Source organism: Asterias amurensis, chromosome 18, assembly GCF_032118995.1.
Source record: "Asterias amurensis chromosome 18, ASM3211899v1".
NCBI lineage: Eukaryota > Metazoa > Echinodermata > Asteroidea > Forcipulatida > Asteriidae > Asterias > Asterias amurensis.
The window spans coordinates 15,101,756-15,123,748 of NC_092665.1; the positions used below are offsets into that span (position 1 = coordinate 15,101,756).

The 21,993-nt window shown below is 37.6% G+C and overlaps 3 protein-coding genes across 10 annotated transcripts in view; 1 reads left to right on the forward strand and 2 right to left on the reverse strand.

The window, feature by feature from the left end:
• LOC139951106 (kinesin-like protein KIF1A) overlaps positions 1–816 on the reverse strand; it is an 80,071-nt gene extending 79,255 nt beyond the window's left edge. For all 8 annotated transcript variants that reach the window (XM_071949940.1, XM_071949942.1, XM_071949939.1 and 5 more), the window contains exon 1: positions 738–816. The gene's annotated coding sequence lies outside the window, so the exon portion shown is untranslated. The remainder of the gene's footprint in view (positions 1–737) is intronic.
• A 1,341-nt stretch (positions 817–2,157) lies between these two features.
• LOC139950482 (DNA repair protein REV1-like) overlaps positions 2,158–21,993 on the reverse strand; it is a 51,179-nt gene continuing 31,343 nt past the window's right edge. Inside the window, exons 12-15 of the mRNA XM_071949178.1 lie at positions 5,010–5,316; positions 4,218–4,358; positions 3,655–3,757; positions 2,158–2,904 (exon numbers count right to left, since the gene is read on the reverse strand). Coding sequence (XP_071805279.1) covers positions 2,790–2,904; positions 3,655–3,757; positions 4,218–4,358; positions 5,010–5,316 — 666 coding nt within the window. The 3' untranslated portion in view covers positions 2,158–2,789. The remainder of the gene's footprint in view (positions 2,905–3,654; positions 3,758–4,217; positions 4,359–5,009; positions 5,317–21,993) is intronic.
• Positions 6,292–11,188, forward strand: LOC139950910 (uncharacterized). Its single transcript, XM_071949752.1, has 2 exons — positions 6,292–7,648; positions 9,515–11,188. The coding sequence occupies exons 1-2, from the start codon at positions 6,292–6,294 to the stop codon at positions 10,882–10,884; spliced, it is 2,727 nt and encodes a 908-aa protein (XP_071805853.1). The 3' UTR covers positions 10,885–11,188.

The window sequence follows — 21,993 nt, forward strand, 5'->3', positions numbered from 1 at the left end:
TTATGTTTAATTCAGCCACCTGTCCCAATGATGGTTACTCCCCTTAGGATTAATAGTTAGAGCAATTGGATAACTTTCCGTATGGCGCCACAACTTTTTCACTAATTTTTACAAAAAGGGATATAATATCAATCAGGTAAATAAGTTCCTATATTATTTCATATCGAATGAAAAGTGGTGACGCCATACGGAAATTTTTCAGAGCAATTATCTCATTATTTCTTTAACAATATTAAATTAATAAGTTTTACTATTACTTAATTATACTTTTATGCCTAAATTATTGTAATTTCAGCAAATAAATAACAAAACAATATTTTTGTGAACAATTTATTTTGTTATATTATATATAAAGGGGGCAATGTTGTAACAACAACAATATGGTCATATTATTTCTATCGATGATTTAGCTTATATATCGTAAAGGACGAGATAAGAAACAAAGCAACACAAAACACAAACACAACCAAAAAACAGACCTTAGTTTTGGGGTCACTGCCAAGAACCGGAAGTGTACCGAGTAGTCAGTCGGCGAAAATTGAAAGCTGCTAGGCCTATCTAAAATAAAATTTTGATCAAAATAATCTAAAAACAAGATCTAAAAAAGAAGATCTAAACAACCAGATGCCTCACGACAATGGCACTCAAATCACCAAAATAACATGTCATCATGTTGTTATTTTCACACTTTAATATTACACACAAAGGGTTGAAAAATAAGGAATAAAATCACTTACCAATATTTTTCCGTTCCAACCACGTAGTGGGTCACACGTAGTGTCTCTGCGAAGAAAAACCCTCTACTACCCACATGCATTATGTGTTCATCATAATAATTATTTAGGACGTCCCCAGGTCCTATGAACAGCTTCTACATTCCTCGATCCCGCCATAAATACGCGATGCATAAACAGCGGGAATTAATTTACTTAATAAACGAGGTTGAAATAAAAACCCTTGACAGATCGCTGGTTAACAACCCACTCGTATGTGTATAACATTAATGTAAACAGGATACCAGTTAACAACCTTTGCCGACGACGGGAAAGCGATGATGTCATCTTTTCACATTTAAATTAGCGGAGAGGGGGGGGGGGTAAGTTTGAATGAAATAAAGGTGCAGTTTGAAACAAATCAAAGTATGGGCTGATCCATTGTGATTTAAAAACAAAAAAATCCTATTGAAAAACTGTTTAACTCACAATCTTCCGTCCTAAATTCTTTGCTGTGCATTTTGTAGCCTCCTTTTTAAAAATTGCATTAATTTTTTGAGGAGCAATTGCAAGAGACAGAGAAGGTGGTAACCCATGTCCATGCCCGCTTTCCTGGTTACGTCACTGGCCAAATACAAGAGCGATGCAACTAAAATTGTACTTTTTTCTTATGCCTATATATGTACATAACACCATAGGCCCTATAAGCTAGCCCCACTTGTGTGGCCAAGGCTGAACCCTTATTGGCCACACAATTAAGTGGGGCTAGCCCGAAACCAGATTTTAACAAGTAAAACAACATCTATTTTGAACGAAACTCAGAGTTGAAACTTCACACGTGACGAAAATATATAGTTCAAAGTGTGTAGTTTATTATAGTTTTGTTTACAATTAGTGCCTTTTCGTTAAAACTGTCATGAGGTTTCAAAAAAAAGTTGCTACCTTAAATCATGCTTAAATTAAAGTTGCCACATACCAAAATTGAAAAGTTCCGTCGCCGCCAATAAAAAATGCCGCCCCAAAATTTAAGGCCCCACGCGGAAAAAAAAGTCGCCGCTCGTATTTCCCTGTAATTTATTTGATAAAGTTTCTCCAGGCTTGAAAGTCAATAACCCCATGCAATTTTGAACACCTATTCAAGAACTTTCTTGTAAATAAATAGCCTTTAAATCTTTACTTCACCGAAAAAAATTGTGGGGTTCTTCCTTCATGGTTTTTGAGAAGAACCCAAAACCAGCTGTTCAAAATACCGGGCGCCCTCTACAGTTTTGCAGCATGCTGTGTTTTTCATTCTGTATTCCACAGTTACAGAAGGGGAGTAAATAACACTTGTCAAACTGAGTGCGTTTTTTATTCTTCAAGACTGTATTTATTATATAAAAGTATATTTTTTTTCATACAAAAAAAGCAACAATTTACTTAAATATGAAGTGATTATCAAGTTCATAACATGAGTGCCAATCCTCAAGTAAAATTTTAATCTGAAATGCTTTTAAATTTGAGAAAACATAATTTTTAAAATTTCCTGAATCCTTTTAATGAACATATACACAATTCTTTACATAAACATTAAGTTAAAAGGTATACTTTTAGAAATTGTTGAAGACCAGTATCCTCACTTTATGTATCCTAAAGTACATACTCTGCTCATCTTCATGAGAAAGAGTATACTGTTTAGAGTTAACTGTTTGAAACGCTGAGACCACACCGGCTCTTTTCATAGCCAACACTCCCACAAAACAGATTTACACATGGTTGTACCCACAAGTTTACTATTTATTTATAGTTTCTTCCTATTTATCCACACCATGCAGAGCTTCAAACAATACTTAGAACTATCTTTGTGAAATCAACCCCTGTTGGATATTAGAGAAAGTTTTTCTCTTCAAATAAAGACACGCCTCGACACCCACAGCAATTGCCATGGTGCCCTGTGCTTTTGCTGTGGTGCCCTTTGCAAAGTTCCAACACAAATTAAAACTTCCCTCATAGAGTGCCCCTTTAACTAGAGGGAAATTGCCAGGCCAATTTAAGAGCGAAGTTCAATGCCTGTAAAGACTTCATCTTAGTTCATTTTCAAACTCTCTTTAATTTGCTCTTGTAGATCTGTGAGATTGTGTCTTGTACCCTGTCTTCAATAATCTGGTATGCATCTCTCCATGGGGATGTAGACTCCATCTGATTAGAAAGTCTGTTTTTGAAGAAAAAAACACAGACAAATTGAATTAAAAATATTGCAACTAAATTTAAAAAGAAGAATTCTTAGAGGCCATTCAGAATAATTGACATTGACAAAATTTAATCCTTTTCCGATTTTTTTTGTAAACACATGACGTAGCTAATAATACAGAACATTTATAATGCGCACAAATCTGAAAAATACTTATCGAAAAGAGGAGGGGTTTGCCCTTGTGTTCCTGGTTTGATTTTGCGCCAAAGCACCTCGTAAACCATTACATGGTGCTTAACAGGAATAGGTTTCATACTTCAAAAACATAGCTCCACAAACCTTGCAGGACAAACTACCGAGTGCTTTGATACACATCTATGGATGCGATAAAGCGCTTTTAAAACACACCTCTTGCTTGTTTTGAAGTCCTGTTGGTTGAAACACGGTCACGTGGGGTGAACTTATATAGTCTAGTGAACGCAGGAATAATGCCCACCGGGCACTACCGTAGTCTTTTAAAATAGTGCCTGCATGGTTACAGCGCCCTCTCTTGAAATGAACCGTGAACAACAACTAAAACACTTCCATTCTTTTCCAATTTTCTGTTCTTATTTAAGACCGAGGTGTTTTATAAATCACACATTGACTGGCATAATTTGGTAACTAGTTACCAGTACCCCATTGCCAGTCAATATGTGTATAACTATAATAATGTACCTCATAGCCAGTCAACATGTGTATAATATAAGAACCAATAACTATTCTGATTACCTCTTCATTCCTCTTAAGACAAGATCAGTCATCTCTAAGTTTCTATCCATGATGAGTTGATTTAGGTACAGCACGAGGTGATCTATATCCTCATCACCAGGCTCTGGAGAAGAAAGTATGAAACGGATAATCTCTTTGCCGAGCAGAAATTCAGCAGAGCACCAGGGCCAAATTTCATGGCTCTGCTTACCGCCAAATTCTGTGCTTCACTCGCCATTCTCCGCTTGCAGGGCAGGCTCTGAATTTCTGCATTAGCTTTCTAAGCAAAGAATGCCTAGTAACGCATGCGCACAAGTAAAAATTCCTTGCTAACCCATGAAATATGCTTGGCGTAAAGGCTTCCGCAAGCGCTGATTCTTTGCTTACTTTAAGGAGGGCCATGAAAATGGGCCCTGTTAAAATCATGTAATTCAGATGACACTTTGGGACGGTTAACCCGTTTCCATAAGCAATATTTGTTGTGCTTATTACCAGCCTTGAGAAACTTTTCTCTTGTACGCCTCCAGCGCCTTAATTTGGTGGATTTTGGCGCCTTGCAAAATACTCTATACTAATATTATTACCTTCAACAGATGTAGTCCATTCTTTGAGCATTTGTTTAACATCCCTTAATCCCACGGCCCCACACAGATTAACAGGTTGCGCCTTTGGTGTGTCCTCGCTTTCAGGTATGTCAGAGTTGTGCAACACTTCAGGCGAATAATCTACAACAAATATGAACATAATAAGTAGGATTTGAAACTTTGCATGGTGGGAGTAAAAAGTAGAATGTTTGCAAGAAAAAAAGAAAGAAAAAACATTCTGTTTTTGAGCCTGTTCCACATCCATTTCGGAGGAAACTTGACCAATAATAATTTTGTGGTCCATATCACTTTTACTAATACAGTTGACCCCTCATTAAAGGAACACATTGCCTTGGATCAGACGAGTTGGTCTATAAAAGGCGTTTGGAACCGCTTTTTATAAAATGCATATGGGTAGAAAGATGTTTTAAAAGTAGAATATAATGATCCACACAAATTTTCCTCGAAATTGCATGGTTTTCCTTTTACTGTGCTAGCTAACATGATCGGCCATAAATGGGAGTCAAAAAATTGACTCCCATAAATGACCGACCGTGTTAGTCGCGAGGTAAAAGGGAAACCGTGCAAATTCGAGGCATGTTTGTGTGGATCATTGTATTCTACTTTTACAACATCTTTCTACCCATATGCATTTTATAACAAACGGTTACAAAGGCAACGTGTTCCTTAAATTACAACCTTGAAAGATACGAGACGCCAGTTTATACAAGGTATTATAAAGAGTCCACTGTATCATATTTAAATTTTTTTAAATAACAATTTTAAAAGTACCTGTTGGATTAGATTTGTCGCCAACTCCGCTCGAAGTTTTGCCGACAGGTGAACTTTTTACACCAGTAACCATTTCCAGGATACCAACAGCTCCGGGGAGTCTGACACCCTGCCTTGCCCCCTTGCGGGGACTAGTCTTACGTGGGCGACCCCTCCTTCGATTCAACTTAAAGGGGCTTGATTTGGTTGAGGCAGGAGGTTTGGTTGACGGCGGGATGATGACGGGTGTTTGGAGCTGTCTCTGATAGGCTTGCTGAATCTCTTTCTGGAGATCGGACGGCAGAGCTTCCAAACAGGTGGGGTCGATCTGATAAAAATAATAAAAAATAATAGTAAAATTAAAAATATCACATTCATAAATACCCCAGACAGTTTCGCTATTCGAGAGCGCGTCACGTGGGGGTGTTTAAATGGTTGATAAAGACACAGCTGAGGCTGTTTAAGACCGGCTCGCTTTGCGCGTTGGGCGCGCAAGCTAATGTACGCCAATTTAATTGACGCGGAACGCAATTCATACGGCGAGGGCCTTTACCCTGCAAGGTTTAAACTGCCGTTTAAGAACTCGTCGCCTACTCTTTTATTCCCTTAATCAACAATCTCTGCTTCCACAGTTTAACCCTTGAGAGACCATAGTAGCCAGATAACAGTTCCCAAAGCGGCTGCAAACGGCCGCAAGCTCTGACCTACTTCCAGTCAACCAAAGAGTTCACATTAAAGGTTATGACCGGAATTGACATTATTTTCCTTGTTTTCCATGTATTAAATTTCTAAAACAAATCAAAATTTTAGTTTCATATTATTTTTCCAGACACTTTTACACAAAAACAAAATTGTGTCAAACTCAATAACATTTACAAATCCAGTGTATGAATAACTACCGACAAGGTCAAGGACCCTTACATGTATACTGTCACATCAGGGCTAAACAGTTGAATGCATTCACAGGTTTGACGGTCGATGTTATTTTGTCTCACCCTGTGCTTGGGATGACTTGAAATCACAATAGTCATGATGTTTTTCTTATGGAACCCAAGAGACAGTCTTTTATTTTTACAAGAGTATACTTTGGGTGGAGCTCCCAGCTTCGTAAATAATCCATTCAATAACACACAAAATAGCATAGGAACACATTGAACTTGGGTTGTGAAACTTGAGGATTGTAGATCCACAGCAAATGACATTGATCAATGATCTTTACACAATCAAAATTATTGCCATTCTAGCCTTAAGTCAAGTTGTGGCATTGAGAAGGTAACAAAAAACCACCGGTACGGTCAAACCAATGGAAGATGGTTCAGCTTTGATGTGGTTCAGGATGCTGCTCTGGGTGTGTGGTTTGGCACTGGTGTGTTCTCAAGACACCACTGGACCAACAGCAACTATTAAGATTTTTTCTGAATACACAGCGATGCCTCGTGAAGGAGACAGTGTTACTCTGGATTGTGAGATATCATCAATCGAGTCAACTGATGACGTGCTATGGTCAAGAAGGAGCAGTTTGTATGATCCTCCCACATTTATCGTAAATAAGAATGGTCTCACTGCACATGCTGACAATCGATTCTTTATAAGTCCATTACAAGTTGTCAACATAACGGCAGCTCTTTATTCACATAAGATCACCATAGCTCCTGTCCAGCAATCAGATCAGGGATATTACCAGTGTTTTGTACTAAGAAACTCTGCTACTATCGCCATATCTACTGAAATTCAATCGTTTGTTTACCACCTTGATGATTTTCCAGTTTGCTTCCCTGATGGTCCAGCTACAGTGACTATTGGCAGTAGTCTCTTGTGCAAGACGTTATCAGATACAATGATACCCACAGTGTTTGAAAATGGAATGCCAACCACTGATGGATGGGTAACAAGTCCCAGACAAGTTGGAGGTAATCCAGGACAAGAACTCACAAGGACGGTAACTTACTCGGAAAATGACAAAACTTTCCATTGTTTTTCTACAGCTGTGGTTACATGTACAGGTACAGTACTTAATTGTAGTATTGGCCCTCTGACAGTTTTTTCTGAGAGTACCAATCTACCGTCCACCCCCAAGCCAACAAGTGAACTGACAGACACAACCCCAATAACTGTGCAGCCCTCCGCCTCTAAGTGTCAAAACTTCAGCTCGTGCATTGCAGTTTTGATTGTCAGCATTGTCATCAATCTTATCTTCCTCATTCTTCTCTTTCTCTGTTGCCGATATGACCCAAGACGTTGGCAGCAACTACAAGGCAAGCTCAGCCAATCCTCCTCACACAGACAAGAAACTGATCGCCAGAATAATCTAGATTTAGACTACGAAGTCCCATCACCAGAGCCAAAGACAATGATACCAAGTGCCAAAACATCACCTCCTGAGACATCTGAGCAACTACAAGGCAAGCTCTGCCAATCCTCAACACCCAGACAAGAAAACAATCCCCATGATAATCATCCAGAGGTAGACTATGAAGTCCCAGCACCAGAACCACATACACCGACACGAAGCACCAAAACATCACCTCCTGAGACATCTCAGCATGTCTATCACAATAAGATTGCTGAACCTACTTCATCATCTAAGCAATCTGATGATTCCTACATGGAGCTCAATCCTCCTGAACAAAAACCAGCAGTCTATTCCGAGTTGAAACTTTAAAACTCTATTAATTTGAACAAGCATCTGCTTCTAGATGACGCCTTGTAAAAAGGGCTGTTACTTATGGGTTACTTCTTCAAAAATGTGAGTTTTGACTTGAATTGAAGGTCTAAGAACTTTGTTCATTAGAAGGACTTACAACTTTAAATTGTTGTTCATTTGAAGGACTTACAACTTAACTTTGTTCATTTAAAGGACTTACAACTTTTATTAAACTTTATTAATTTGAAGGACTTACAACTTTTAAACTTCATTAATTAGAAGGACTTAATACTTTTAAAGAGAGAGAGAAAAAAAAATATATAACACTAATAACTACCAAGGTAAAGTCAAAGCTAAATCTTTTGATTTGATGCTTTTATCCTATGCAATGAAGGACACTTCAACCAGGTTTTTGTGAACAGTCAGCAAAGTCTAAGGCAATGCTGTCACAAATAGGTCATAATTTTGATTAAACTCTCTTTTGATAGTTTAGTCTACTACAAGGGGCTCCACAGTCAATCTGAAATTTGTAAATCCACTAGATAGAGAGAATTGTTTTTTTAAGACGTCACATTTCAAATACAGTCTGTGCAGGGAATTATTCTAGTCCATTTTCCAAAGTATGATGATATTCAATCAACATTTGACCTTTAAATTGGGACCAAATTTTTTCATCAAAATGTTGAGCTCATTTGTTCAAGTTCAAGTGTAACTTGACAGATCAAGGTACAAATGAGGACCAAATGAGGACCAAGGTCTTGTCCCTTTGGATAATGATTTGGTTCGCTTTTGGGCAATCCCTAGGATTCTGTTTGCCTTTTCTGTTTCATTTGTTAGGTCTCTCATTGTTTTCCTAATGTTTTTAAATCCTAAATTTTCTGTTACTGTTGCTGTGTGTTTGTATGTTTTTTAAAGCCTGAAATTATAAATAAATAAATAAATAAATAAAAAGTGACAGTGTAATGTGCCCGAGAATCAGGATTAAAGCCATTGGACACTTTCGGTACAGAAAAAAAGAAAAAAAGTTCACAGATTTACAAATAACTTACAGGGTTTACAGAAGGTAATGGTGAAAGACTTCTCTTGAAATATTAATACATGAAATGCTTTACTTTTTGAGAAAACAATAAAACAATATCAATTCTCGATAACGAGAATTACAGATTTATTTTAAACACATGTCATGACACGCCGAAACGTGCGGAAACAAGGGTGGGTATTCCCGTTATTTTCTCCCGACTCCGATGACCAATTGAGCCTAAATTTTCACAGGTTTGTCGTTTTTTATATAAGTTGTGAAACACGAAGTGTGGGCCTTTGGACAATACTGTTTACCGAAAGTGTCCAATGGCTTTAACACTTCAATGCATTCAATATTACAGACAATACAAAAGGGAAATTTCCTAAAATTTCACGAGAAATCAAGTTGATTTCTTACTAATGGCAAGGCCAAGTTCAATTGTACCTCTACATGTAGACTGACGTACCTGAACCTCAGGGCTAAACAGTTCAATGAATTCACAGGTTTGGTGGTCTATGTTATTCTTCCGCGCCATAGAATTGGGTTTACTACAATTACATTGTCCATGTACACTCTCATGGAGTGCAAACTACATGCTTGTTTTCTTGAACAACCTGCATACAAGATGTAGGCTGTGGGTGTGGTATCCAGGCTATGTACATAAATGAATTCATTCAACGTCACAAAAAATGTGTACAACCAAAACTCACAAAGAAATACCTTGTGCAGTTGTAAAATTGGAGGGCTGTAGATCGACATCAAATAACTTTGATTATATTATTACATAGAACAGCAAGGTGATTCCAGACTTAACAATAGAAGTTTTGGCGTGGAGTTGATAACGATAAGTTTACTGTACAGTCGTAGGAATGGAAGGTGGTTTAGCTTTGAGGTGGTTTAGGATGCTGGTCTGGGTGTGTGGTTTGGCACTGGTGTTCTCTCAAGATACCACTATACCAACAGCAACTATTAAGATTCTACCTGAATACACAGCGGTGCCACGTGAAGGAGACAGTGTTACTCTGGATTGTGAGATATCATCACTCCAGTCAACTGATGTTGTGCTATGGTCAAGAAGGAGCAGATTAAGTGATACTCGACGATTCATTGTAGATGAGAATGGTCGTAATCCAGCACTAACTGACAGTCGTTTCTCTATAAGTCCAATACAAGTTGTCAACATAACGGCAGCTCTTTATTCACATAAGATAACCATAGATCCTGTCCAGCAATCAGATCAGGGACATTACCAGTGTTTTGTACTAAGAGGCTCTAATATTATCACCCAATCTACCGTTGCTTCTTTGCTTGTCCTTCCCCCTGATGAGTTTCCAGTTTGCACCCCTGATGGTCCAGCTACAGTGACTATTGGCAGTAGTCTCTCATGCAAGACATTATCAGATACACGAATGCCTTCAGTGTCTGAAATGGGAATGACTACTGAAGCCGATGGATGGATTACTAGTCCCACAAATGCTGGAGGTAATCAAGGACAAGAACTCACAAGGACAATAACTAACTCAGAACATGGCAAAACCTTTCATTGTTTTTCCATTTCTGTTTCTTTTATAACTACAACACCAATATGTACTATTGGCCCTCTGACAGTTTTTTCTGAGAGTACCAATCTACCGTCCACTCACAAGCCAACAAGTGAACTGCCAGACACAACCCCAATAACTGTGCAGCCCTCCGCCTCTAAGTGTCAAAACTGCAGCTCGCGCATTGCAGTTTTGATTGTCAGCATTGTCATCAATCTTATCTTCCTCATTCTTCTCTTTCTCTGTTGCCGATATGACCCAAGATGTTGGCAGCAACTACAAGGCAAGCTCAGCCAATCCTCCTCACACAGACAAGAAACTGATCGCCAGAATAATCTAGATTTAGACTATGAAGTCCCATCACCAGAACCAAAGACAATGATACCAAGCGCCAAAACATCACCTCCTGAGACATCTGTGCAACTACAAGGCAAGCTCCGCCAATCCTCAACACCCAGACAAGAAAACGATCGCCATGATAATGATCCAGAGGTAGACTATGAAGACCCAGCACCAGAACCACATACACCGACACGAAGCACCAAAACATCACCTCCTGAGACATCTCAGCATGTCTATAACAATAAGATCGCTGAACCTACTTCATCATCTAAGCAACCCGATGATTCCTACATGGAGCTCAATCCTCCTGAACAAAAACCAGCCGTCTACTCCAAGTTGAAACTTTAAAACTTCATTCGCATGCAATACAAAACTTTAAAAGAAAATGAAAGAAAAGACAAACTAGGTAAAACCATAAAAAGTAGAACCTGGAGAACGCTGAGCTCCGCCGCCCTCTGTGTCATCTGTGGATGCGGCAAAATGAGCATCACGTGACATGCGTGTATAGCAAAATGGCAAGCTGGCATCACACATAAACTGGTTCCAGTTATTTTCATTGGTCAATGTGACATCTACTGTACTGCAAATTATTTTGCCATACACGTGTAAATAAATGGTGTATGCGCGCCCATAAAAAATAGTCTCGCAACGAAACCGCACGCACAATGACACGCTCAGCATTTTCTGGGTTCTACTTATATGGGTAAAATATTTTTGAGCTTTTGTAGTAACAACTACTTTCAATCCAGGTTTATTTACACTGCAGCACAGTCTGAGCTAACCATGGAAACGAGTCAAAATGAGAGAAAAGACTATAGAACTTTAAAAACGTGTTTGCAAGTATCAAGTACTTTGAGAAACATTTCACTTGTAGAAGTAATGGAATTAAATAAAAAGATAACAGTTTTTTTTATAAATTTTGATTTATTGTCCCACTTCTTGCATTAACTTGCGTCTTGAACCTAATTGATTTTACATTAATTGAGATTTTCTCTAGGTGAATACCCCCAGCCTTCAAATTTATCTAATTTATTCAAGCGCTCCATATTTGACAAGGTCCCTTCAGTCGAAGCCAATAATGAACACTCAATTCTCACTTTATTGCATTGCACACTATTGGTAATTACTCAAAATAGCATTTTAAAGCATAAAAACGTACTTGGTAATGAGCAATGGAGAGCTGTTGATGGTATAAAACATTGTGAGAAACGGCTCCCTCTGAAATGACATAGTTTTTTAGAAAGAGTTGATTTCAGATTCAAATATTAAAAGATTTCAGGCTTGAAGCCTCTTTTAGGCATCTTACATCACATAAATTGTGCAACAATGGTAATTTTTTCTTTCATAACATATATTCTTTTACAACTTTGATGATCGATTGAGCCCAAATTTTCACAAGTTTGTTATTTTATGCATAATATGTTGAGATACACCAAGTGAGAATACTGGTCTTTGACAATTACCAATAGTGTCTACTGTCTTTAATAACTAAGAAACCATACTTCTTTATTCAGCAGCCTCAGTGTAGTTACATTGTTTTGTACAGGGAGTCAGGGAAACACAATTTCTGCATTTTTGTTATAATCCAAACACCACAAACTTTTCTGAACTTGTTTATTTTGCAACAATCAATGTTGCATTGAAGTTGTTTGCTTGTTTTTCTTCTTGGGTCACCTTTGGGGCTACATAATCATTGGTTGATCGCCTTTGTAAAAGGCTTTGTGTACTTTTTGAAACACAAAACAAAATGTCCACAGATTTACATTTAACTGACAGCGTTTGAAGATAAGGATGGTAGAAAGCTTCACTTAACATACTAAGCTACTTGCTGAGGTGCTGTAGTCTTTTGAAATATGGCATAACATATTATTGTACTTTGTGAAATGGGTGAATAAATAATAAAAAATAACAATTCACAGAAATCTATAGATAGAAATGTATGAAATCACGGGGCTACGTCATGGTGGTTCTGCTGTGAAGTTTTCATGAAAAGAATCCGAACTTGAATGTCCCACTCTACAGAAATGGGTTACCGGATATTACATTGTTTGTGTTATTTATTTTTTAGATTTCCTCGACGTCACTCTTTTACCTCTCACCCCATCCAGGTTGTGCTTTCTTCTAAACTCAACGCCATAAAATATCTTTTGAAATTTACAACAACAAATAAACTACCGACAAAATATTACTAATAACAAGTTCATGCACTAAATATAATCTATTTAAGAACGATACATTTGTTTATAAGATCTAAAACGGAAGTGGGTCTGTCATGTGACCGATATTCAACCGAACAGTAACATTTTGTTGACAACGATAATTTGACTGTACAGTCGTAGCAATGGAAGGTCGTTTAGCTTTGATGTGGTTCAGGGTGCTGCTCTGGGTGTGGGGTTTGGCACTGGTGTGTTCTCAAGATACCACTGGACCAAGAAGGCAGTGGACACTATTGGTAATTGTCAAAGACCAGTCTCCTCACTTGGGGTATCTCAACCTGCATAAAATAACAAACCTGTGAAAATTTGAGCTTGATTGGTCGTCTCTGCAGGGCATAACAAATTAGTCACTTGATGACATGCGAATGGACTTAACAAAAAGGGACATAAGCGTAACCAACACGAAAATCAAATAATATGAGGATTATCGATTCTCATCAAATCCATTACAAGTTTTCAATTCAACAGCAGCTCTTAATTCACATAAGATAAACATAGATCCTCTCCAGTAATTGGATATGGGATATTACCAGTGTCATGTAATGAAAAGCAATTTTAATTTAACCCATTCTTATTAAGTTGAATTACATATACACAATCCTACTGAGCTTCCACTATACTGACACAGCAGCACAAACTGTGAGGTCCAGAGAGTTCCCCTCCACTACAGACACAATCAACAGACGCCCTCTGCCGCCACACCAGTGTCGCCCTTCACCAAGATTACGTTTTCATCATCATCATTGTCATCCTTCTGCTCACCGTCATCCTTCTGATCACCATCATACTTCTCTTCCAAAGATGGGTCACACTGACACGCACACGCACAAAAAAAAAACAAGGACAAGGCAAACACTATATGCCCCTTCGGCTAGCTTCCCCAATGGGGCATAAATATCAATTGAAACAAATTTGATGTATTTTTTAACCCCCTATACGTCACCATGTACCCTTTTATTCCCATAGTTTTTTAAACACTGTAATCTATGTACTTCGGATATAATGAGTGATGATGTATTTATGAAAACTAGTCCAAAATAGGACATACCTGCCCTTTCCATAAATGGTGGTAACTGTAGATTGAACAAAGTTTACTACATTCACAATAATCCATATATAGAAATGAATGGATTCACGAGGCTACGTCATGGTGGCTCTGATGTGTAAAGTTTTCATGAAAAGAATCCCAACTTAAATGTCCCACTCTATAGAAATGGGTTACCGGATTTACATTGTTCGTGTTGTTTGGAGACTTTCTTTTGGGGGTGTTAGGCGCTATAGAAAGGCGGTTATATTATTATTTATTCACTCTTTCACCTCTCACTCCATCCAGGTTGGGCTTTCAACTCAACGCCATACATTATAATTTGACAGTTATACAAAAAGATAAAATACAGACAAAGTATTCATAACAAGTTCATATAGGCCTACTAAGAACACATACAAACTATTTTGAGAACGTTACATTTTGGGTATATAAGGTCTGAAATGAAAGTGGATCTGTCATAAATATGTGAGCAATATTCAACCCAACAGTAACACTTGTTGCCAGCAATAATTTGACTGTACAGTCGTAGGAATGGAAGGTGGTTTAGCTTTGATGTGGTTCAGGATGCTGCTCTGGGTGTGTGGTCTGGCACTGGTGTTCTCTCAAGATACCACTGGACCACCAGCAACTATTAAGCTTCTACCTGAACATAAAACGGAGCATCATGAAGGAGACAGTGTTACTCTGGATTGTCAAATATCAATTGAGCGACTTGATGACCTTCAAAAAGTGAACTGGACAAAAAGGGACGGTATACACGGATTTAACACGGATATCAAATTTGATGATCCACAAATTGTCAACTCAAAAAAGCCAGGTCTATATTCACAAAAGATAACCATATATCCCCTTCAGCAATCGGATCAGGGATATTACCAGTGTAGATGTAAAATAAAAGACAAAGTTAATTTAACCTATTCCTATGAAACTGAACTAATTGTCAACATTCCTACTGACCATGAGAGTACTGGAGTCCCGACCAATACAGGCACAAGATCACCATCTGTTTCTCCCAGTAATGACCCCTCCACTACAGACACAACGTCACCAACTGTGCCACCCAGTGAGGTCCCCTCCACTACAGACACAACACCACCAACTGTGATGCCATTCATCGTCATCATCATTGTCATCCTTCTGATCACCATCATACTTCTCTTCATCTGTTGCCGATATGACCCAAGATGTTGGCAACAACTACAAGGCAAGCTCAGCCGTTCCTCAAAACCCAGACAAGAAAACAATCGCCGCAATAATAACTCATGGTTTGGCTACGAACTCCCTCCTACTGTACCAATAACAACGACAGCAGGTGCCACCTCAACACCTCCTGAGACATCTGAGCAACTACCATACATTCTCAGCCAATCCTCACCAACCAGACAAGAAAACAATCGCAACGCCAATGATCGATGGGAAGGCTATGAAATCCCTTCCGCAATTACAGTGACATCAGGTGCCACCTCAACCCAACCTGAGACATCTGAGCAACTTCAAGGCGTGATCAGCCAATCCTCAACACCCAGACAAGAAAACAATCGCAGTACCAATGATCCATTGGAAGGCTATGAAACCCCTTCTGCAATAAAGGCAACACTGGGCACCAGGTTGAACACCGCCTTTCACAATGTGATCTATAGTTCCTGAAACTATTTTATCATCCAAGCTATCTGCTGAAGATTCCTACTAGAAACCAGTCGTCTGTTGTGAGTTGAAACTTTAAAATTGAAACAAAATGAAAGAAATGACATACAAAGTACAAAATGTCAATATAAGTTTTTGGAAACAACATTTTTCATAAGATAAAAAATAATAAAAGAAATAAGACAATTTCAAGCCAGGTTTGTTATACACTTCAGTTCAGTCTAAGCCAAGGGTGGAATTTTTTTTTTTTTTTTTTTTTTAAGATAGTGGTGTTTAGTTTGCACAAGTCCCCTAACTAGAATGAATAGATGATACACATTCGTATTTATATTGTTTATTAAGGGAATAAAAGAGAAGGCGACGTGTTCTAAAATGGCCATTTAAAACTGGCAGGGTCGTGGCCGTGTGAGCCAAAGGGGAAATAGTTTCACAATTCTAGATGATCTGCCACTTCTTTCCTCTGCGAATTTTTGAAGTTTGAACATTTTTCAACAACTTAAAAAAAAATATTTTTGTTCGCTTCGTGTGGTTTGCACAGGCATGTACACACATATTCCGCGCTGTTACTAATAGCTATGAAATTGCTGGGGGGGGGGGGGGTTGGAATGGCACCCGAGGCTTATTTCCTCTTCGCAAATTCTGTTGTCAGTATGCAGTGATTTAATACGCAGTTGTTTAAATAAGAAACAATTCTCAATTCTTCACTGTTCCCTCATACCCGCGATTTTTTTGTACAAAGCACAGAAAATTAACCAATGGTGGGAACATAATGTACATCGGTAAACAAAACTCATGTTACCCTCTGCGCTGTGCGTTATGCGCAGCGCGCGTTCCTAGCCATGTATCACATCACTTGATTGGTTCTCGACCAATAAAACTTCACAATCTGTTACCGAGGTATAACAATAGTTGATTTTACCTGGCACTCAAGCTCAAAACAAGTACTGGGTACCAGTGAATGCATCCGAAGTTGGGCTGCATGTTCCAGCATGGACCGTGGTTGCAGAATGCAGATTTGATCTATACCACGTTCTCAACAAAAGAGCATTCTTTCTGCAGTTCAAGTGCATTTAGCACTGAACTGATTGTATGCGCATTAACAAAATTCACATTCAGCCACATTACTGCGCACATTACAGCAAAGTGGCAGTCATTTTGTAAAAAACAACATTCTGTATACTTTAGAATCTATGTGTTGAACATTTTTAAGTGTATGTAATATTAAAATATTTGGATTTCAGTGAAAATATACACAGACAATTGTAAGTTTCATTTAAAAATATTGGTGACAGAAAAGAAGGGGAAAAAAGGAAAAAAAATACCCTATTTACTGCTATGGACATGTTTATAACCTTAAACTTTGTGTTAAACATGTTTTAAGTATAGATGTAATATTCAAATATTTGGAATTTCAGACAAAATATACACAGACAATCGATCAGTTTCACTAAATATTGGTGTGAAAAAAATGTGAAAAAGGAAAAAAGACAAAATTTACTGCTATGGAGATGTTTATAACCTTAAACTTTGTGTTGATTTTTTTTTTAAGTATAGAAACAACATTCTGTATACTTTAGAATCTATGTGTTGAACATTTTTAAGTGTATGTAATATTAAAATATTTGGATTTCAGTGAAAACATACACAGAAAATTGATAAGTTTAAATTTGATTAAATATTGGTGACAGAAAAGAAGGGGAAAATATAAAAGACCCAATTAAATGATATTGACATGTTTATATCCTTAAACTTTGTGTTGAACATTTTTAAGTATAGATTTAATATTAAAATCTATGGATTTCAGTGAAAATATACACAGACAATAGAATTTTTTTTTATTAAATATTGGTGACAGAAAAGAAGGGGAAAAGAAAAAAGACCTTATTAACTGATATGGACATGTTTATATCCTTAAACTTTGTTTTATTACTCAGTACTTTAAAGGCAGTGGACACTATTGGTAATTACTCAAAATAATGATTAGCATAAATACTTAGTTGGTAACGAGTAATGGGGAGCTGATGATAGTATAAACCAGTGTGAGAAATGGCTCCCTCTGAAGTAACATAGTTTTCGAGAAAAAAGTAATTTTCCACGAATTTGATTTCGAGACCTCAGATTTAGAATTTGAGGTCTCGAAATCAAGCATATGTAAGCACACAACTTTGTGTGAACATGTGTGACAAGGGTGTTTTTTCCTTTAAAGTTTTATTGCAACTTGGGCTCAACTTTTCACAGGTTTGTTATTTTATGCATATGTTGAGATACACCAAGTGAGAACACTGGTCTTTGACAATTACCAATAGTGTCCAGTTTTGAAGTATGATATTATAATAAAATATTTGTATTTCAGTTATAATATATACACAGACAATCAATAAGTTTAATTAATTATTGGTGACAAAAAGGAGGAAAAAAAGACCCAATTACTGCTATGGAGATGTTTATATCCTTAAACTTTGTTTTATTATTCAGTACTTTAATCAGCTAATTCGTTTGGGTGAACTACTACAACTGTATTTCTTTGGAATTTCATTTCTAAAGTAACATTTTGTATGACTTCATTTTATTTCCTTTTAAGTAATACGCTCCTGATAAATTCAGATCATTGTTTAAAGGCACCTGGAAATAGGATTTTTATTTCTTTTAAACATAAGAGTATATGTTTATTAACAATAAAACAATTTTTTGAGTAATTGTTTGTCACGATTTATATGTTAAAAAAATATAATTAAGTGACTGGGGGGTTGACTCCGCCTACCCCTTTTGTGACGTAGGAAAAGGAAGACTTTGCCTCGATGCGTAGATAAACACACGTGCAAAAGTACATGTAATTCTAAGACGTGAGTTTGTACGCTGCGAAAAAGGTTTTTTCTCTGGCATTTTTTCCGGCAATGCCGACCAGGTGTATTGCTGCTGGATGCAGCAAAACAACTGAAGATCGGGTCAGTCTTCATCTGTTTCCTGCAGATCCCAAATATAGGCGGTTGTGGGCTGCGAAAGTCAGATTAACTAGAGCAAAGTGGTCCGGTCCGACGTCTTTTTCATCAGCGCTGCAGCGAACACTTATAGAGCCGTCGTGCTTCGAATCCGGGATACACAACTCATTTGACATGACGAGAAGAGCCATTCTTAAACACGACGCCGTCCCAACAATTTTTCTAGCTAGTGGGAAGTCGAAGAAGGTATCTGAAAGACGTGACGAACTCAGGGGAGCATTTGCTAAACGTGAAAAATTTCGGGTAAGTTTGAACTTTGAGGGTATGTTTTTAGCTTTTGCCAAGTGACACGATTTTTTGTTGGTACCGCATGCGATTCACCGTGCGTGCAGGTCCTATGTGACCGTCCGCCCGTTATACAGCAGCCATAGTGCGTGCGTGCAGTCTGCTCCGTGGCCGTATTTCTATAATAATACGTAGGCAGACCCACATCTTACAACCCATTTGGTCACTAAAAAGTCGCATAGTTAAATAAAAATAGCAGCAATAGCTTTTGTAAAAACCACTAGGCGTTCAACATGTTCAAGTTTCAATGTACGTATGTGTGTAAAATCGTGTCTAAATTTGTTTTGATGTGCCATGTTCCCAGACGTAATGTACGGGGGCCCCCGACTACAAATTTTCTCTCCAAATATCGCGCCTTGAAATACGTCACGAACAGCGCCCTCTCGGGTCGGGGCCTACTCGTAAATTTGAAAATACAATCAAAACTAAGATTTTTAAACCTTAGTTAACTTTTTATTCACATTCCTCTCATAAAAACACACATTTTAGTGACAAAAGCTTTATTTAAAAAAAATACCACTTCCAGTTGACTTTAAGATTTTGCGTTTTTCATAAGCCTATAATGAAGAAGGGTATTTTTTTTATAATCCATTGTATTTCTTAACAATTTACTTACACAGATTTTAATGCCATTTTGATATTAAACTGTTTATATTTTGGGTACACCGTGTTCTAGGTTTCATGGCCGAGCACTTTAAAAAAGCCTTCCGAGCGCCACGGCAACCTGGAGTTGTTTACTCCCAGAGAGCTGAGAAAGATTACGGTGTTTTTTTTGTGCTTAAGCAGCTCTATGAAATTTGGTCCCTGATTTACATGTACGATTCTAAAATATTTACTGGCCTCTAAATAAATGGAAGTACTGAGAAAAAACTACACATCTAAACTGCTCACAAAAAGTAAGGAAACTGTTTTCAATCCAGTATATTTGTTATTATTTAATACTCTCTTTGTATATGGTATATATCAATGCAAAGCTGAACTGTTCCTCTTTAAAATGATACCACATTTGCAATGACTACATGTTGCTGAACTTGGCTACACGAATAACAATGAGGCAAAGTCACAAATCAAATGTGCCAAAATTACCGTTGTCTGTGAATGGTCATTAATCAAACCGATTAATCAAACCGATCAAGCTTTTCAGAACCATTAATGGTTTACACAATGATTTGCACCAGTGAGCTCATCGGACACAATTTACCCTCATCTCATGAAAAACACCTTGTTTGATTGGTATTTGCAAGACGATATTCTACCGCCGAATGCAGTCCCATACTTGCAGACTTTGGACCAAATGCCATCTTTCAAGATGACAACGCTCGCCCCCATCGAGCCCGACTGGTGACTGACTATACCTGAAAAATATTGGGGTGCACCGGATGGATTGGCCCGCTAACAGTCCAGACCTGAATCCCATGGAACATCTGTGGGACCAGCTTGGCCTCGCTGTCTGTGCCAGAACCACCAACACATCAACTTTGGCTGACCTAACCAGGTTCCTTAATGAAGAATGGAACGCCATTCCTCATCACCAGTGCATCACAAGACTTGTGTGCAGCATGAGAAGAAGGTGCCAGGCTGTCATCAACGCCCTCGGATCATCCACTAGTTACTGAACTTTTTGTATCAATAAAGTGTATTAAGATCAGTAAGTTGTTTTGCTCTATACCAAATTTCTTGTCTCCATCAAGTGGATTAAGATCAGTAAGTTGTCTTTCTTGTTGAATTGTTCATACAGTAACACAAAAAAAATGCTAATTTTGGCACATTTGATTTGTGACTTTGTCTCATTCTCATTAACGTGGTCAAGTCCAGCAACATGTAATCATTGCAATTGTGGTATCATTTTAAAGAGGAAGAGTTCAGCTTTGCAATGATACATACCATACAAAAAGAGTATTAAATAATAACAAATATACTGGGTTGAAAAATGTTTCCTTACTTTTTGTGAGCAGTTTACATGTAGTGTTACAGTGTGTTTTACAAAGTTGCATTCATTCACAGCAACTCAACTCCATGAGTGTTTGAAATAGTTTACGAGTCACGCGACTCTGATGTAATGTTTTTGTATTTATTTATTTAAAAAAAATGTTATTCACTTTAAAGTTCAATTGAAAATGTTTTCAAAAGTCTCCCCGTGTGCCTTGAGGCCAGCACGTACTCTTTTATTCCCAAACTTTAATGGCACTGCAAGGTAAATGAACATTAGAATGTATGGAATCTTGTTTTGGAGAAGACATATATAACAGGTGATGTTTTCAATACAAATTCAATCCATTCACAGCAACTCAGTGTTTGAAAAGTTTGAAGAAAAAAAATTCTCCAGGCGTCATGGTGGTTCTGATGTAATGTTTTTGTATTTATTTATTTAAAAAAATGTTATTCACTTTAAAGTTTATTTTCGAAAGGTTTTCAAAAATCTCCCATGCGTCCTTGAGGTCAGCACGTATTCTATTATTCCCAAAGTTTAATGGCACTGCAAGGTAAATGAACCTCAGAATGTATGGAATCTTAATTTGGATAAGAATCTATGGTGGTCCTGAAAAAAAAAACAGGCGATGTTTTCAAAACAAATTTCAATCCATTCACAGCAACTCAGTGTTTGAAAAATAAAATTCTCATGCGATTGCGTCATGGTGGTTCTGATGCAATATTTCGTTACACTAGTTCAATAAATGAACAGAATCTAGACTCTATTGTCCCACTATAGAAATAAAATCCTGAATTTGCAGAGTTCATGGTTTTTTTTTTTTTCACAGAACTTTAGGTACTGGGTATACAGTGCTTACACACATCAGTGTATTCTAAGGTAAAAACCAAATAATATTCTTTATTTCCGATGCAAATTTAACATCCTATGAAATCTTCGCAGTACCCCCTGCTAAAATATATGATTCAAATTGCCCCTAGCAACCAGGCAATCTGTGTGGTCTAGTTGGCAAGACATCTGCTCTAGATATAACAAGTGGTAGGCTGTCAGATTTTAACTACACTTATTAATTCCTTTTTCTGGGGTCATTCCCAAAGTATGATTTTTTTTTTCTCAAATCATTTTTAACGGGATAACACCCAGTTCACAAGGCCGAACGATCTTTCTAAAGTGAGGACTACACTTAAAGGAACACGTTGCCTTGGACCGGTCGAGTTGGTCTTTGAAAAGCGTTTGTAACCGTTTTTTATAAAATGCATATGGGTAGAAAGATGTTGTAAAAGTAGAATACAATGATCCACACAAACATGCCTCGAAATTGCGTGGTTTTCCTTT

What these genes read in the sequence shown, in the direction of transcription:
- LOC139950910 (XM_071949752.1), top strand. Translation starts at nt 6,292, where the DNA reads ATGGAAGATGGTTCAGCTTTGATGTGGTTCAGGATGCTGCTCTGGGTG. An exon ending in CTATTCCGAGTTGAAACTTT is followed by an intron (nt 7,649 to 9,514) that starts AAAACTCTATTA and finishes TTTACTGTACAG; the next exon opens with TCGTAGGAATGGAAGGTGGT.